Source organism: Pongo abelii, chromosome 8, assembly GCF_028885655.2.
Source record: "Pongo abelii isolate AG06213 chromosome 8, NHGRI_mPonAbe1-v2.0_pri, whole genome shotgun sequence".
NCBI lineage: Eukaryota > Metazoa > Chordata > Mammalia > Primates > Hominidae > Pongo > Pongo abelii.
This window is the reverse complement of record NC_071993.2, coordinates 28,661,896-28,680,257: the sequence shown is the minus strand read 5'-3', so window position 1 is coordinate 28,680,257 and position 18,362 is coordinate 28,661,896. Positions and strand designations below refer to the sequence as shown.

The following is an 18,362-nucleotide window of genomic DNA, read 5'->3' as shown; positions in this document are numbered from 1 at the left end:
TCTCAAAAAAAAAAAGAAAGGTCCCTTTTCTGGGTTCTATGAAGCTTTCCCTACAACCTAGAAAACAAGATGAACAAAAAGTAATAGACAACTTTTTCTCTGGTTCTTTACATAGAAGTTTGAATCCTCTCTGCACGTGTGATTTTAGAATCCCACCTCTTTTTCTCATCCTAGGGCCAGAGGGATGTATTTACCTTCTAGCTTTCCTCAGATGTCATCTCTTGTCTTATAAGACACCCATGTGTTTACAACTTGTCTTGTTCTCTTCTCCTCTTTACCTTTGTAAAGGAGCTTTAGAACAACTGTCTTCCTTGTTTTAGATCCTTATGAATAACCTTTTCTCTCAACTCAAATATCTTCTCAAAATCGGAGTGACTTAGAGGGCCACAGAAACATGTTATCAGATAAACTTTAGTCACTCTGTCCTTAATATCTTGATCAATTTTTTATCAAACTCTGAATCCATAAGGTGAGTCACATAAAGCCATTGTTAGTCATTGGTAATTGTTTCACATTTCCTTTATTTTGAATCCTGTTAATTTCTTAAACCCAATGGTAACGATTATTCATTTCCTTTATGCAGTCATCCTATGATATCCATGGGAGATTGGTTCCAAGACCCCCTTGGATACCAAAATCTGCAGATGCTCAAGCCCCTGATATAAAATGTGTGCTTGCATGTAATCTATGCACATCCTTCTGTATACTTTAAATCATGTCTAGATTACTTGTAATACCTAATACAATGTAAGTGCTATGTAAATTGTTACAGTCTATTGTTTAGGGAATAATGGCAAAGGACAAAAGTCTCAATACAGATGAAATAACACTCAATACATGTTCAATAGAGATGCAGTTAAAAAAATTTCAGTCCATAATTGGTTAAATCCACATGGATGGAACCCACAGATTCAGACAGCTGACTATATTCCCTAAAATCCACACAAATTAGTTATTACATTTTTTCATTTTGTTACAAAATACCTCTGTTTATAAAAAAGATATCTATGGCTGGGCATGGTGGCTCACGCCTGTAATCCCAGCACTTTGGGAGGCTGAGAAGGGCAGATTACCTGAGGTCAGAAGTTTGAGATGAGCCTGGCCAATGTGATGAAACCCCGTCTCTACGAAAAATACAAAAGTTAGCTGGGCATGGTGGCATGCGCCTGTAATCCCAGCTACTCGGGAAGCTGAGTCAGGAGAATCACTTCAACCCAGGAGGCAGAGGTTGCAGTGAGCCGAGATCACGCCATTGCACTCTAGCCTGGACGACAAGAGCAAAACTCCATCTCAAAAAAAAAAAAAAAAAAAAAAGGTTATCTATTTATCAAAGTTGATGAATATTCTTTTTGAAGAGAATGTATTTTTATACCTTTAAAATGTACTTGCATTTTATTTTGAACTTTGCAGCTGGTATAAAATATATATAAGGGTTTTTTGTTTTGTTTTTGTTTTGTTTTTGAGATGGAGTCTTACTCTGTCACCTAGGCTAGAGTGCAATGATGCGATCTCGGCTCACTGCAACCTCTGTCTCCTGAGTTCAAGTGATTCTCCTGTCTCAACCTCCCAAGTAGCTGAGATTACCCATGTGCACCACCATGCTTAGCTAATTTTTTTTGTATTTTTAGTAGAGATGGGGTTTCTCCATGTTGCCCTAGCTGGTCTTAAACTCCTGGGCTCAAGCGATCTGCCCTCCTTGGCTTCCCAAAATGTTGAAATTACAGGCATGAGCCACTGTGCCTGGCTCTATTTCTTAATTTCATGTGTGTCACATTATGAAAGCATAGAATTTCCATTAGAGAAAAGAACCTGAGGCTTGATCATTTATTCTATCCCCTGGAGTCCAGTTAAAGTTAACTGACTTGCTGAAGACCGACTAATTGTTGACTGGGTGAGCCTTGTTCTGTCAGCCTGACTGACATATAAGCACATGCTACACTACGCACTCCCTAATTTAGTTTTCTTTTTGTTTAACAATAGATGCTGCCTGTGCCATGGGTACGTTGTGAGGTTATGCTTAGGATGTAATAGAAACTTTGTTAATGTTTCATGAATGAGATAACTTGTTGTTTACATTTAAAATGCTTTTACAGTGTTTTTCACTTTTTCATATCAAATGTGTTTACCAATCAGTTCTTGATAAATTATGATTTCTGACTTATTTTTGCTTTATCATACAGTTATTTTACTCAATGATTTTTCAACAGAGCTCTTTATTGTTTAAACCAAATAAAATTTACATTATTATAACTACATAAATAAATATTAATTCTATCATAAGTTATTGTTTGTATAAAATTGTGTACTATTATTTTTTTCTTACTGAATGCATTTCTAACAAAATTATGATGAATAGGCCAGGCACAGTGGCTCATGCCTGTAATCCCAACACTTTGGGAAGCTAAAGTGGGGCGATTGCTTGAGGCCAGGAGTTCAAACCAGCCTGGGCAACATAGCAAGACCTTGTCTCTACAAAATATTTTAAAAATTAACCAGGCATGGTGATGTGTGCCTGTAATCCCAGCTGCCTGGGAGCCTGCGGTGGGAGGATTGCTTGAGCCCACGAGTTCAACACTGCAGTAAGCTGTGATGGCGCCACTGCTCTCCAGATTGGGCAACAGAGTGAGACCCTGTCTCTAAAACGTTAGGGTTTTAACTTTAAAAAACCAATATTATGGTAAATAAAATCCAACCCAGCTCTGAGGGGTTTTTTTTTTTTTTGAGGGTTTCTTTTTTGGTTGATGTTACTAAAAATATATTTATTTTAATATTTGCAGCTGGTTTTAGAAGAAGTTTTCGTCTTAGTAGAAAAGATAAGAAAACAAATAAATCCATGTATGAATGCAAGAAGAGTGATCAGTACGACACAGCTGACGTACCCACATACGAAGAAGTGACACCGTATCGGCGACAAACTAATGAGAAATACAGACTCGTTGTCTTGGTTGGTAAGTGCTTGTTTCTGTGAGTAATTCTGAGGAAATAAGTGAGCTAGTAAGAATTTCTCTTCAAAGTGAATCATACTTGAAGTTTTCAAGCTAAAAATCTCCTCCCCCTTGAACACCTTTTGTCTTGTCTCTGAAACAAAATCTTTAGTTTAGTTTTTTGTGCTTAATTGACTTGCAGAGACTTAAGACATTTCTGAAGAATGGTACTGTCGTTTTAGTGGAACCTTTGTCAAGTGGGGTTAGCAAACACTGTTGTAATATATGAAGCATACATCAGGGCAATTAAATAATAGAAGTGAATATTTTTGAACACAAGGCAAGTTCATTTCAAAGCATTTTGAGGCAGCAGCATGGTACAAGCTTCAGATGGCATTTAGACCTTCAGTGAAATAAAGTATTACAGCAGAGTTCTAGGATATTTCAAGCTAGAGAGTCAGCAAAGTCGCTTTAAAGTTGATAATTGGCTGGGTGCAGTGGCTCACACCTTTAATCCCAGCACTTTGGGAGGCCAGGGTGGGAGGATCACTTGAGGTCAGGAGTTTGAGACCAGCCTGGCCATCATGGTGAAGCCCCATCTCTACAGTGAAGTCCCATCTCTACAAAAATACAAAAATTAGCCAGGCATGGTGGCACAGTCCTGTAGTCCCAGCTACTCAGGAGGCTGAGGCAGAAGAATCCCTTGAACCTGGGAGGTGGAGGTTGCAGTGAGCCAAGATTGCACCACTGCACTCCAGCCTGGGTGACAGAGCGAGACTCCATCTCAAAATAAAAAGGCAGTTAATAAAGGAATGTGGGTATTTTCACAAACATCGATTGCCTTCACTCAGATTTGCATCCTAGCATCTATCTTGTGCACCCTTCACAGATGTGAGTAGCCACAAGCTCCATGTATCTTCACTTCATCCTCAATGCATTTCTTTAAAAATGTAGTGAGAGATATTTAAACTTCCAGGATCAAAGCCAATGATTTTAGAAAAGTTTTGGAGTAGAAGAGCATGGTATCTCTTTGTATTAGTACATTCTCACACTGCTATAATTACCTGAGACTGGGTAATTTATGAAGAAAAGAGGTTTAATTGACTCACAGTTCCACAGGCTATATAGGAAGCATGACTGGGAGCCCTCAGGAAACTTAACAAGCATGGCAGAAGGTGAAGGGGAAACAGGAGCGGGCTTCACAGGGCAGCAGGGGAGAGAGAGTGAGAGCGACAGGGGACGTGCCACATACTTTTAAACCATCAGATCTCGTGAGAACTCATTATCATGGGAATAGCATGGGAGAAATCTACCTCTGTGATCTGGCTACCTCCCAATGGGTCCCTCCCCCAGCATTGAGAATTACAGTTCAACATGAGATTTGGGTGGGGACACAGAGCCAAACCATATCACTCTTGTTAATTGTTCTTTTATAAACTCGTGATGATACTTATGGAAATGAGAATCAATGGAGAAGCTGAGAATTATCCCGTCTTAGTAAGATGGAGTCCTTTGAAAGGTTACAACCCATGCTGTTCATTGAGAGATGGTGGGTGACTCGTGGGAAATGATGCTGTTTCTCACATCTGTAGGTCCTGGAAGTGAACACTAGCATCATTACATATTAAGATTGTTCGTATTATTTTGAAACACATATTCACATACTTCAAAAGAAATTCAAAATTTCCTTTATTAATAATGTCCACATCTCCTAATTCATTTATACTGAGCCTCTTCAAGGAGGAGGAGGAAGAATTTATTTATAGCTTACAGTGCCCTGCTTCTCATCCTTACAGAGGTGTGCTGAGAGAACATGCATTTCCCAGCTCAATGGGGCTACCTGAGACCTCCTGCTCCTCTCCCACCTCACTGTCCCTTCTGTGCCGCCTCCTTCACCAGCACAGATCACAGCAACATCTCTTCTGTTCCTGTTGCCTCTTCTCAGCCAAGGGGAGAGACGTAATAAAATGGCAGTGAGGCTGGGCGCAGTGGCTCATGCCTGTAATCCCAGCGCTTTGGGAGGCTAAGCCAGGAGGATCACTTGAGGTCAGGAGTTCAAGACCAGCCTGCCCAACATGGCAAGACCCTGTCTCTACTAATAATATAAAAATTAGTCAGGTGTAGTGGCAGGCACCTATAGTCCCAGATACTTGGGAAGCTGAGGCACAAGAATTGCTTGAACCTGGGGAGGCGGAGGTTGCAGTGAGCTGACATTGCACCACTGTACTCCAGCCTGGGCAACAGAGCAAGATTCTCTAATTTAAAAAAAAAAAAAAAGACATGTGTTAGTCTGTTGTGTGTTGCTATAAAGGAATACTTGAGATTGGGTAATTCATAAAAAAAAAAAAGATTTGTTTGGCTCACACTTCTAATAGCTGGAAGTTTGGGCATCTGGCGAGGGCCTCATGCTGCTTTGACTTGTGGTAGAAGGCGAAGGGAAGCCTGTGTGTGCAGAGATCACATGGAGAGAGAGGAAGCAGGAGTGGTGGGATGTCAGGCTCTTTTTAACAACCAGCTTTCTTGGGGGACAAATAGAGTGAAAACTCACTCACTGCCTCACCCCAGGGAGGGCATTAATCTATTCATGAGGGATCTACTCTTATGACCCAAACACCTCTCCTTGGGCACCACTTCCAATGCTGGGATCAAATTTCAATACGCAGTTTGGGGGGACAAACATCGAAACTATAGCAAGAGGGAAAAATAAAATGGGAAACTTCATTATCTTGGAAGCCACCTCTCCAGATTTGACTCCATCTACACTCTGCCTGGTTTTGTTTGCCTTTCAGAGTCCCCAGGTTGTTGTCTTTTGTGCACTGTCCAGAGGTTTGGGCTGTATTCAGCAGGGGATAGGCTCTGGTGGGCTTTCCCCGATATAGTGGATCTGGAACTCTCTGAAGCTTTAAACTCCTCTGACATAACTTGGCCTTTCTTCATGGGTGTGCCTTAATCAGCCTCCTCAAAACTGTGTAATGGAACCCCAGCCCTACTGGTCAGCAGTTGAAAGGGTCATCAGGACAAAAGAACATCACAGCATCATTCCAGCTACCTTTTGAGGCAAAATAATGCTCCCAGAATTATATATCACCACATTCCATTGTCAGCCAAAAATCATAGAATGACCTGATGTATTTTCGCTTCTCCTGTCTTTGAATGCTAATTGTCCAGATCCGTGATCATTGATTGCACTAAAATTCATCTGGCCAAAATCATCAGTAAAGAGATTAATTGTATGCACTTCAGTTGTCCTGTTTCCCCTTTGGCCTTTGGGTTCCTGGTACCTGAATTCTGAATTGAATGTGGACTCTGTTTTGGGGCCAAGTGCTTTGCTTTTTTTTCTTTTATTGTTTTCTCTTCTTTCTTTCTTTACTTTACTTTAAATTCTGCGATACATGTACAGGAGGTGCAGGTTTGTTACATAGGTATACATGTGCCATATGGTGGTTTGCTGCACCCATCAACTCATCATCTAGGTTTTAAGCCCTGCATGCATTAGGTATTTGTCCTAATGCTCTCCCTCCCCCTGCTCCCACCCTGCAGGCCCTGGTGTGTGATGTTCCCCTCTTTGTGTCCATGTGTTCTCATTGTTCAACTCCCACTTATAAGTGAGAACATGCAATGTTTGGTTTTCTGTTCCTGTGTTAGTTTGCTGAGAATGATGGTTTCCAGCTGCATCCATGTCTCTGCAAAGGACATGAACTCATCTTTTTTTATGGCTGCATAGTATTCCATGGTGTATATGTGCCACATTATCTTTATCCAGTGTATTATTGATGGGTATTTGGGTTGGTCCCCTCCCTTTTCTCACTTTATTTTTTCATTCCCAGCAGAATCCTAAAGCCTTTTTTTTTTAGCCCTGTGATATCAATCCTATTGCAATGACTGCTGTTTCTGTCTCCTGTTTGAAATTCCTTAAGTTTGATTCCTGATTCTCAGAGATTTCCCCTTTGTCTTCCAACAGGCATATTCCCTCGACATAGTCCTAAACTGGAGATGCTAAATGCTGATGCTCCCAAGTGGCATAGTCAGTGAACATTTATATTTCCTTTGATATGTGCTTCTGCCAATGAGTGTTTCTTTATTCTCTAGAGATTTCCAGGCCTTAAGTAAATAATTAATTGCATTGCTTCAATGACAACCAAAATATCTGTTTGAACTTCTTAGGTTTCTCTGCTACTAATTAGGACAAATGGATCTAACTGGATCCAACTGTCATGTTTCATTACCCTCTGCTGTTCCCAACTCCTTTCAAACAGTCTCAAGCAAGTTTTTAAATTTTAACTTGTTTTTAAGAGGGTCCTGTCCTTCCTCCATGCTATGTAATAACAGTAACTAAGGGCTATGAGTGTATTATTTCCTTCAGTCCTCATCATGACTACATGGGAAATACTTTTATTATTCCCCGTTTTACAGATGAAGAAACTAAAGCACAGAGAGAAGTAGGTCACTTGTCTAAGATCCTGAAGCATTAAGTTACAGAACTGATTCAGACCCCAGCAGGTGGATAAGAACCCTACTTCTTATCTTACTGTGGACTATGGCTTCCAATCTTAAAATTAGGGCAGTACTTGACACTCTGTGCTGGATCTAAATATCTTACTTTTTAAAAAATCTCCTTGGTTAAAGGACTGTTCATTCATTTTCCTGACAGATACCTCCTTGCTTTGTGAAAGTTTAGATGTGAGTCTAGTGAAAGCGTTTATGTTCACTTGAATCCTGCCCATGTCTACAACTTGAGCTTCCAATGTAGGTCTCCCTAGGGTCAGTTCAACACACTTGGTGGGCTCACCTCTCTCTTTCCTACACGCTAATTCTGCACACTGTCTAGGCAGGGTTTCTTACTGCACCTGTCATTACTATTTCACTGCCCTGCTCCTTAAAATTTTTCAATAAATTCCTAAAGTGCTGATTTTCCTGGTCTTTCCCTCTCAAATTTGTTCACATTTCCCATGGTCAACCTGGGATTCTTCCACTTACCAGGAAAGGTTATATTCATAATCTGTCTACTGCCTTCAGAGTTCAGAGATCGTCTCTCAATAGTTTTTTGATTGCCATAGATAGAGGTAGTCTTGGAGAATATACAGAGGGAGGAGCTCCTGCCCTTCTCCTCTGACTTCTAGACCCTATTCCAGGGCTTGTCAGATTTAACATGCATTCTGGTCACTTGGGGGTCTTGTTAAGATGCAGTTTCTGATCTGGTAGCCTGGGGTGGGGTCAGAGAGTCTGCATTTCTAACGAGCTCCCAGATGATGCTGTTGCTGCTGGCCTGATTAATTAGGGTACATTTTGCTTTTCCCCTATTGCTGCTGGTTCAGATGCAGATGCTGTGAGGTCTGGTGCTGCGCACACAGGGAAAACCCTTGTTGCTCTGTTTGAATGGGTTCAGTTGCCATTGCCTTCTTTGGTTAGTGATTGTGAATTGGCTGCCATTTATTTTGATTTTCTACTTCTCTTGGCATTGTATTTCAGTTTTGTGCTTTCTCGTGTATGCCTTATAATGATGGCTTAGAAACTTTTGGTTTCCTCTTAATCTTTCTGCTGTTCAGGATTTGCTCAGCAATATTTCAGGTTTTGGCTTGTCTGTTTTGATCAACAGATTTGTTATGATTATTAGCCTTTAGTCTGAAATTCCTCTAGGAAAATTAACTTTATCTGAAACTCTTTAGCTCCAAACATGTTCTTTTCCTATTTTGGAGCAATTGCTGGTATAAGGCAGTATTTCTTAAATCTGTAACAATTGGATTATAACAGAACAGACTTAATGGAGAATATTCATTTTATTCTTTTTGTCATGTTAGATCACATTTTCTCTTCAGGCGAATGGTATTTCCTGTGTCTCTATATGAAAAATAGAGGAAGGGCCTGGTGCGGTGGCTGATGCCTGTAATCCCAGCACTCTGGGAGGCCGAGGCAGGCAGATCACTTGAGGTCAGGAGTTTGAGACCAGCCTGGCCAACGTGTCTCTACTAAAAATACAAAAATTAGCCAGGTGTGGTGTTGGGTGCCTGTAATCCCAGCTACTCGGGAGGCTGAGGTAGGAGACTCACTTGAACCTGGGAGGCAGAGGTTGCAGTGAGCTGAGATTATGCCAGTGCATTCCAGCTTGGGGAACAAGAGTGAAGCTCCATCTCAAAAAAAAAAAAAGGAAGAAAATCATGGTATATTAATGCACACTTCTTAGTAATAGTTCTACTAAAGAAAAGATCTAGAAACTTTACAGAATCGAGAATGCCTGTACAGCTGGAGGCTTGGAAATTTCAGCCCCCTGGTGACATTAACAGAACATTCCACCTCTACCCCATTGTGGCCTGTGTACAGCACAACACTGCACAGTGGGATCTGGTGATGGCCAGCGCGGTTTTATGTAACTATCCTTCAGAAGTATTCCCGGTTATTTGCCTTCTTCTTTGTATTCCTTGCTCAGAAACCCTTTCAGCTATTGTGTATGGCACATTGGAAGTATCAGAAGCTTAGAGCCTGTTACGTGGAGAAATCCCCATCTCTTTATATTCTGTGAGGCAGGAGGCAGGACAATGTAGAAGATGAGAGATGGGCTTCTGGGACAAGATGGCTGCCTTCCAGTCCTGTGACGCCCTTCGGTAGTCACATGACACGGCAACAATTCAGATTTTCTCTGGGCTTCAATTATTCATCTGAAAATTTGAGATAATAAAAACACCTACTTTCTAGGTTTGTTTTGAGGGTTAAACAAAATAATCTATGCAAAGATGTAGGCCAATTCCTGGCACCTAGTATGGTTTTAATAAGAAATATTTATTGCCCAGCATAGTGGGCATGCCTGTGGTCTCAGCTGCTCGGGAGACTGAGGCAGGAGGATCACTTGAGCCCAGGAGTTCAAGACCAGCTAGACACAGTGAAACCTCGTCTCTAAAAATAAAAAAAGAGACTGGGCGCAGTGGCTCACACCTGAATTCCCAGTGCTGAGGGAGGCTGAGGCAGGAGGAGTGCTGGAGGCCAGGAGTTCAAGACCAGTCTGGGCAACATAGTGAGACTCCATCTTTACAAAAAATAAAATAAAATAAAATAAAATTAGCCAGGCAAGGTGGTGTGTGCCTGTAGTCCCAGCTACTTGGGAAGCTGAGATGGGAGGATTGCTTGAGTCTGTGAATTAGAGATTACAGTGAGCTATGGTTATACCACTGCACATTCTGGGCTGGGCAATAGAGTCTAAAAGAAGGAGGAGGAGGAGGAGGAAGGATAAGGAAGGAGGAGGAAGGAAGAAGGAGGAGAAGGAGGAGGAGGAGGAAAAGGAGAAGGAGAAGAAGAAGCTTGAAGAGGAGCAGGAGGACTTACATATTAACTAAACATAATAAGATAAACATGAAATGTTCAAATATCAGTAGGTTTCTACTGGTTTTGAACCTCAGTGTTCAAAACACTTATTAGATTATCTAGAAGTTTATCATCTAAAATAGGTAATGAAGCCATGGGCACAAATTTTGGAAATTCTGGGTTATTCCTGAATTAACTGTTTACTGTTTAGTTTGTGATTATAAAAATGTTGTATACATAGGAATTTATTTCCTTGGCTCCTACAATGTGTATATGTATAGGAAGATGGAAAGAGTATAAGTATCATAGTCCTCCTTGGAAATAATTTTTGGCTGGGTGCAGTGGCTCATGCCTGTAATCCCAGCACTTTTCGGGAGGCTGAGGCAGGTGGATCACCTGAGGTCAGGAATTCAAGACCAGCCTGGCCAACATGGTGAAACCCCATCTCTACTAAAAATACAAAAACTAGCCAGATGTGTTGGCAGGCACCTGTAGTCCCAGGTACTTAGGAGTCTGAGGCAGGAGAATCACTTGAACCTGGGAGTTGGAGGTTGCACTGAGCCGAGATTGTGCCACTGAGTGACAGAGCAAGACTCTGTCTCAAAAAAAAAAAAAAGATAATAATTTTTTACCCAGTGTTTTCAAAGCCATTGGGAAAAGTGACACTTGCTTTGAAACTGTTTCATAAACATTGTTGAGAAAATACAAAATATTATTTTTCTATATTATCATAATGCTATATGGTTTTTATTCTTTTATTTAATGATCAAGAAATAATAATAGACCAAGTTGTTACCATGGCAAAAATACAACAATGGAGGACTTTGAGCTGTGATCAGAAGTATTATAATTTTCTCTTCATTTTGAAAATGTATTATTCTTAAGCCTCATTTTAGCCACCAAAACATCTCAATGACAGTTTCTGTTAAATTTCCTTCTGCATTTAAAAGTATTTTCTAGAAAGTATGTTGAAACCAAATGTCAGGCTTTTAGTACATTTTTCTACATGACAAGTCTTATCTTCAGTGAAACCCAGCCTTTTGAAAAGTAAAGTAATAAAGTCAAATAATGTGTTTGTGGGTGAGGGAGGGAGCAGGGAGAAGACTTGGGTGTTAAAAAGCAACTAAAACACTTTTCATGGATTAAGCCAAAACAAGAGCAGAAATTCATCTTGTGGATATTCAGACAATTTGCGACTTGTTCTGTCTGGTTAGGAGGTACAAGAGAAACTAATAATAAATCTTTCTGTATATTTCACATTTTTAGCTTGAGCATGTCAGTACTATTCTGCTCTCCTTTGTGCTGAATCTTATGTGCTGCCCAAAGACTGCTTGTAGAGGTAATTTGAATAAATAGGCATTTATTATAAGACTGTCACTATTTTTCCATAAAACTGTGGCACAACACAAAGCCTCCCACATAAAGCAGAGTGAAAAGTAAGTGCTCGAAACTAAATGTGAGTGTTAGTGTGTTTATTAGAATTCTCATATCTTTTGTTGCACTTTGATGGAAGGCTTGTAGGAATTAGAGTTGGCTCTGGAGGATTTTATATAGATAACTGTAAAACCGAAAGTCATAATGAAATTCATGAGAATATGATGGATTTAAAATTATAACTCTTGTATGTAAAAGGTAAACGTGATCTTTATTGGAATCACAGTTGGCTTTTTATGCCGTTGGTCATCTTAAATATTTCTTTTCAGACTTCATTTCTGGGCGTAAACCACAAATCTGTTCATTCAACTGAGTTTTACGGTGTACCAGCTATGCCAGGCACTGTTCTGAGCACACAAACATTTTTGCCCTTGTGCCATTTATGTTCTAATGGGAGAAGATGGGCCAAAACCATATTTATAATAAATTAGTAATAAATAATAAAATCACTTGTATAGTTGTTAGAGGGCGATAAGTCTATGGAAGAAAGTAAGGTGGAATGGGATAAGGGGAATGGAGAGTTGGGGACGTGGACAGGATAGATTTTGAATTGGGAGCTTGGTGGCCCCATTCTGAGCAAACTCTGAAGTAAGGCAGTTTCTCATGCCCCCGTCTACTTAGCCACGGAACACTCAGGGATGATTTTATTTTGACCTCTTAATTTTATTGCATTCTTGTCATAGTTTTGAAGTAGAGTGAGATTAGTATTTTAGTCAGTCTATATAAGCGTAGCTGCGTGGAAAAAATGGTGCTCTTTCAATAAGCTTGCCACTCGTTTTTACTTTTCTTTTGTTTTCCTTCCTGCCTTCTTTTCTTTTCTCTTCTTTCTTTTCTTTTTCTTTTCTTTCCTTTTCCCCTCCCCTCTCCCTCCCTTCCCCTCCCCTTCCCCTCCCCCTCCCAATCTTGGCTCACTGCAACCTCTGCCTCCTGGGTTTGAGCCATTCTCCCACTGGGATTATAGGCACCCCCCACCATACCTGGCTAATTTTTAAATTTTTAGTAGAGATATGGAATTTCACCGTGTTGGCCAGGCTGGTCTGGAACTCCTGACCTCAGGTGATGCGCCTGCCTCGGCCTCTCTGAGTGATAGGATTACGCCCATCCATATGCTTATTCTTTATGACTGTCATTTAAAATACACACATATACCACATTTCATTGATTTCAGTAATTATTTTCACAATAGTAATACATATTGCTGTTCAAGTAAATGTTTATTCATTCGCTCAGAATGTGCACTAACATGTAAATAAGTATAGAATTGAAGGTTCAAAACACAATGCCTGAGACCATGGCCATTAACAGGTTTTGTTTTTTTTTTTTTGTCAGTATAAGAACATCATACCTGGTATTTCAAATCATTCCTTTAGTGCATGTATGGTTTTGGGTGCGCTTCTAGGCACTGATGTTATGGCCTCAAATCTTTTTCTACTCATTTACCTTTGTTTTATTTTTTGTTTGTTTTTGTTTCGTTTTTTAGAGAGGATCTTGCTGTGTTGCCCAGGCTGGACTCAAACTCCTGGTCTCGGGTGATCTTCCTGTCTCAGCTTCCCAAGTAACTGGGATTACAGGTGCAAACTGCTGTACCTGGCTTGTTTCTTTCCTTTTTTTTTTTTTTTTTTTTGGTGGTATATGTCTGTATCAGATTAAAAAAAGTCGATTATTTGGGGGGACCATATTTACAGAATGAAAAACTTGTATGCATCAACTATGAATTAATTTTGAAAGTATACTGTGTTAGCATTCTAATCAAAATATACTTTTTGTTTTTTATACATAAACATTTGTTACAAATCATAAACACCTAAACATATTTGGGGAATAAAAAGAAAATCCGAAACAGAACAGTGAAACTACCCTACATCTCATAATTACATTACATGAAATGAGGCAATAATGTCAACCAATTTCAAGATTATTTGGGGAAAAGGTGTCGTGTATGTCTACCTTCTTCTATGTAAATTAAAGCTGAGAATTTGCTATAGATTTTTAACCTTTTTAAGATAAACATTAAAGAATCTTTGCATGTAGTTAACAGTGACTGTTTTCTCAAATTTAAAATCTTAAATAGAAATTGTATTAACATTTTATCGACACCTTAAATGGGCTACGTTACTTTGGTTGAGATGAATGAAACTTTTTATAAAACCATGCAACACATTTGCTTACTTTCAATAAGGAGTTACTAATTAAATGCATAAAAAGGAATTTAAAATAGTATTATGCTTTTCTAATTATCTTAATTATCCAATTGACACACATTTTTCCCAAGACCTTCACGTAATATAAATTGATACGCACAGCTTTATTCTTCCTTTCCAACATGGTTTTATAAATTCTTATGAAATATTTTTTAGATGAAGCAGATAAATACTTACTAACATTTCTGGTTTGGCTATAAACATTCTTTTCTTTGCAAAGCTAAGAGACACACCAACTTTAGTTCACTGCCTGAATTCCAGATTAATAAGCTCCAAAATCATTTTTAATGTGCCTTTTTGGCTTTTACTTACATATATCATCTTTGTGTTTGATTTTCCTCAGTCCTGAATTGAGAATCCTAACACATATGCCCAGTGTCTGTGGCCCAGGCCTGGTCTGCACATCATCCTCATTCAGTTTATATTAGATTTCTCAGAGATTCTGCACAGAGTGAGCTTTGAGATCACCAGATATGACTTCTGCCACTTTTTGTAGCCTGCGTCTCTGCCTATTCCAGGAGCATAATTAGTCATCATGAAGTATGGACTGCATGGACTGGGGATGAGAGAGTCCGTGAAGTTCCAATTCACAGCCATAAACAGACAGCAGAGCAACAGCTACCCGAGTTCATGTTTTATCGGCATATTCTTTTCATAAGATCATAGGTAGAGTGGAAAGAATGCAGACTTTTGAGTTAGACAGACAGGCTTTTGAGCACCAGCTAAGCCACATGCCAGATGTGTGACCTTTGGGAAATTACCTCACCTTTCATTGTCTCAGTGTTCTCATCTGTAAAATGAGGATAATGATACCTTTCTTGCAGGGATGTTTTGAGGATGAGTAACAGTGTATGTGAACCATGTCATATATGCCTGTCATGTAAAAAGAACTCACTATGTCATCATCATAATTATGCCACAGCCTATTGTCTATGATTTAAAGATGGGCTGTTTAGATTCTGTTCTCTTCTTCACTTTATCATTAGCAAGCTCAGCTGAAAACGAACTACAGAGTAATCTACTTATATATGTCCGTGTAAGTGTATTTCACCAATTGTGATAAAAATTTCTTTATCGAAGGGGTAAATGAAGCTATCCTATTGCAGAGGCATATGAATAAACTTAACTCAGTTTGCATCCCTAAATTGTTTGGAATGTAAATAGAATTTGTATTCCAAATACAAACCAGACAACTAAAAATGTTGTCAACTTAGGCCTAACCCTAGAAAGAGGATATGGGACAGGATGGTGCATCTGAGCTGTGGTCTTTTAAAGTCAAGGGGAGACTCTAGAACTTCTCCAGTGGGGATGGCAGAATTGATCCAAGGGCCTGACTGGGAAAATGATGTTTGTAGGCCCACTGGACAATTTTGCAGTGAGAATGATTGAAATTATGTCTCTATTTTTAACCTTTCTTGGGAGGATACTTCTACCTTTGAAGATTCAGATGACCTAGAATAACCTAATTTAGGGAAAATTTTCCAAATAAAGCTATTTGCCTCTGAATGTTCTTGGCACCCTACATGGGTGTATACTTCACAAGTGTGGAATGAAGTGAGCTTGCTTGTAAGGGTTAGATTATAAAGTTATCATATCACCTAGGCCCAAAATCGAATATGGTCAAAATTTAAGGATATCACATTAGAGATGGCATGTTTTTTCCCACTAATTCAAATATACCTAGTTTTTTTTCCCCTAGAGAGTTAGTTTTTTTTTGTTTTTTTTTGTTTTTTTGTAGTTAGGAGAGATTTTTAAGAATAAGAAAGGAAACGCTGGACTCTCACTTGGCAAAGTATCTCACACTCTAGCAGTCACTCCGGAGCTGAGACCTTCTAAGGAAATGGTGAATTTACATCCCTTCCTGTAGTTCTAGTTGTCTTGAGGGGCAAGGCAGGCTGGGACACTCTATTTGCATTTTTTTTTTTTCAGACGGAGTCTTACTCTGTCACCCAGGCTAGATTGCAATGACGCCATCTCAGCTCAGTGTAACCTCTGCCTCCCAGGTTCAAGCAATTCTCCTGCCTCAGCCTCCCAAATAGCTGGGATTACAGGCGTGTGCCACCACGCCCAGCTAATTTTTGTATTGTTAGTAGAGATGGGGTTTTACCGTGTTGACCAGGCTGGTCTCAAACTCCTGACCTCAGGTGATCCGCCTGTCTTTGCCTCCCAAAGTACTGGGATTACAGGCATGAGCCACCGGGCCTGGCCTCTATTTGCATTTTATAATAGTGTTTTGCTGTGTTTGCTTCTGTGTGTGTGTGTGTGTGTGTGTGTGTGTGTGAGCATATATAATTGGGTTTGTGTTATTTGTACTTAGAAGGTACCTTCATTGCGATACCACTTGTTTTCCTTGTGTTTTCTCTATTTATTTGAAAAAGTGAGTTTTAGAACTTACTCTGAATACTTTTTGAACCTTTAAAGTAGGTAAATATGTAAGCCCCTACATGGTGCCTGGCATATTATAGACAACCAATAAGCACTTATGTCTTTCGCCCTTTCCCTCAGAAGTCTCACCTGTCAGTGCAGTCTCAGGTTTTACCTCGATGTGAATACATTCACAATGGAACCCTAGCCCTGTCCTCTCTGTTACATGGCAGCTCTTGTCTGTTTTGGGAGCAAGATTTTCTTTCTGTAAACTCACTGTACCTAGAGTGAATCCATCACCTCCCCTTTTATCTTAAGATAAAGAGCCAAGTTCAAATGTGAATTCCAGCAACTTCTATTGGTTAACTTGAGCACATTATCTAATCTTCATATCCACACGTTCTAGGGGCAAATACTTTTTAACTTTCTCTCACACTCCTTTGGTTCATTCAACAAAGTTTCACCTGCATAATAGCATCATTATTGAGTATAATTTAAATAAATAATCTAACTAGGACCTTCAATTTGCCAGCTAGGGAAGCCGTTGTTGAACAAGGCAGAAGGCGTTCCTGTTTTCACAGAACTCATGGTCTGTTAGACAATCAAGACAAGGAAGCAGGCAAGTACAATGCAGTGTGATAATTCCTTGGAAGTGGGAGTACAGGAAACACGTGAACTCAGGAACCTAACCCAAATGTAAAGTGTCAGAGAATATTTCCTTAAGGTGCATCTGAGCTGAATCTTAAACAACAAGCGAGAATTAGTCAGGTGAGGAGACAGGAGTGTGCATAAAAGAGCAAGTAGCACGTGATGAAGACCCAACACGAGGAGAAGTGGCCACGTTTCAGGAAGCAGGAGAAATTTCATGGAGCTGCAGCGTACAGTGCAAGGAAGGAGTGGCAAGAAGTAAGAGGAGAGATTATAGTAACTTGCATCATGCAATCTATATAAACCTGTAAAAGAATTTACGCTTGACTGTGGACACAGGATAAGACAAGTGGGAGGTGCTGGTGAGAAGTTTCCGGGCCATAAACCAGGATGGTGGAGAGAAGAGTGAACTACCGTGTGGGTTTTCTGCACTCTGTGGTTCAGGGGTGGGTATGGAGGGGGCCAATGGGTTGATCTTAGATGGGATATTTCCTTGGCACGTGATAGGGTTTGGCTCTGTGTCCCCACCCAAATTTCATGTTGAAATGTAATCCCCAATGTTGGAGGTGCGGCCTGGTGGGAAGTGATTAGATATGGGGGCGGATTTTGCCCTTGGTACTGTATCGTGATAGTGAGTTCTCACAAGATCTGTTTGTTTAAATGTGTGTGGCACTCCCCTCTACCCCTTCCTCCTGCTCCCGCCGTATGAGACACCTCACTCCCCTTTCGCCTTCCGCCATGACTGTAAGTTTCCTAAGGCCTCCTCAGAAGCCAAGCAGAGGATAGAATCATGCTTCACATGCAGCCTGCGGAACTGTGGGCCAATTAAACCTCCTTTCCTTATAAATAACCCAGTCTCAGGTATTCTTTATAGCAGTGTGAGAACAGACTAATGTGTGATAAAAGGACAGTGTGTAAAAGAGTTGAAGAATTAGCAAAAGAGTGGAAGACACCATGGCCCCTGAAAGTGGAGACATGAAGGGCTGTTGAATTAAGGGCTGGAGAAGAATTTAGAGTTAAGGGAAATGTGGAGCTTTTATTGTTGTTCTTGTTGTATTAAGGTAAGAGAGCTTTTATCAGTTTTAAGTGCTGATAGAAAGGAGCTAGAAGCAAGAGAAGTGAAGATTCAGGGAGAGCAATCTCTAAGAGAAGGTGTGAGAGTACATGGCTGGAAGGAAGGATAAAGGCTGCTTTAGAATGGGCATTGTGGTTCATGCCTGTAATCCCAGCGCTTTGGGAAGCCAAGGTGGGTGGATCACTTGAGGCCAGGAGTTTGAGACCAGCTGGCCAATGTTGTGAAACCCTGTCTCTACTAAAAATACAAAAATTAGCCAGGTATGGTGGTGCACACCTGTAATCCCAGCTACTCGAGAGCCTGAGGCATGAGAATCGCTTGAACCCAGGAAGCGGAAGTTGCAGTGAGCCACGATCACGCCATTGTACTCCAGCCTGGGAAGCAGAGTGAGACTGTCTCAAAAATAAAAATAAGCAAGTTAAA

General features: G+C 40.2%; 1 protein-coding gene across 9 annotated transcripts in view; it reads left to right on the top strand.

The window, feature by feature from the left end:
• MPP7 (MAGUK p55 scaffold protein 7) overlaps window positions 1-18,362 on the top strand; it is a 258,770-nt gene that overhangs the window by 217,341 nt on the left and 23,067 nt on the right. For 5 of the 9 annotated variants that reach the window (XM_054522122.1, XM_054522123.1, XM_054522121.1 and 2 more), the window contains 2 exons: window positions 2,778-2,948; window positions 16,749-16,835. In XM_054522122.1, coding sequence (XP_054378097.1) covers window positions 2,778-2,948; window positions 16,749-16,835 — 258 coding nt within the window. The remainder of the gene's footprint in view (window positions 1-2,777; window positions 2,949-16,748; window positions 16,836-18,362) is intronic. The other 4 variants (XM_024254266.2, XM_054522125.1, XM_054522126.2 and 1 more) reach the window with 1 other exon arrangement.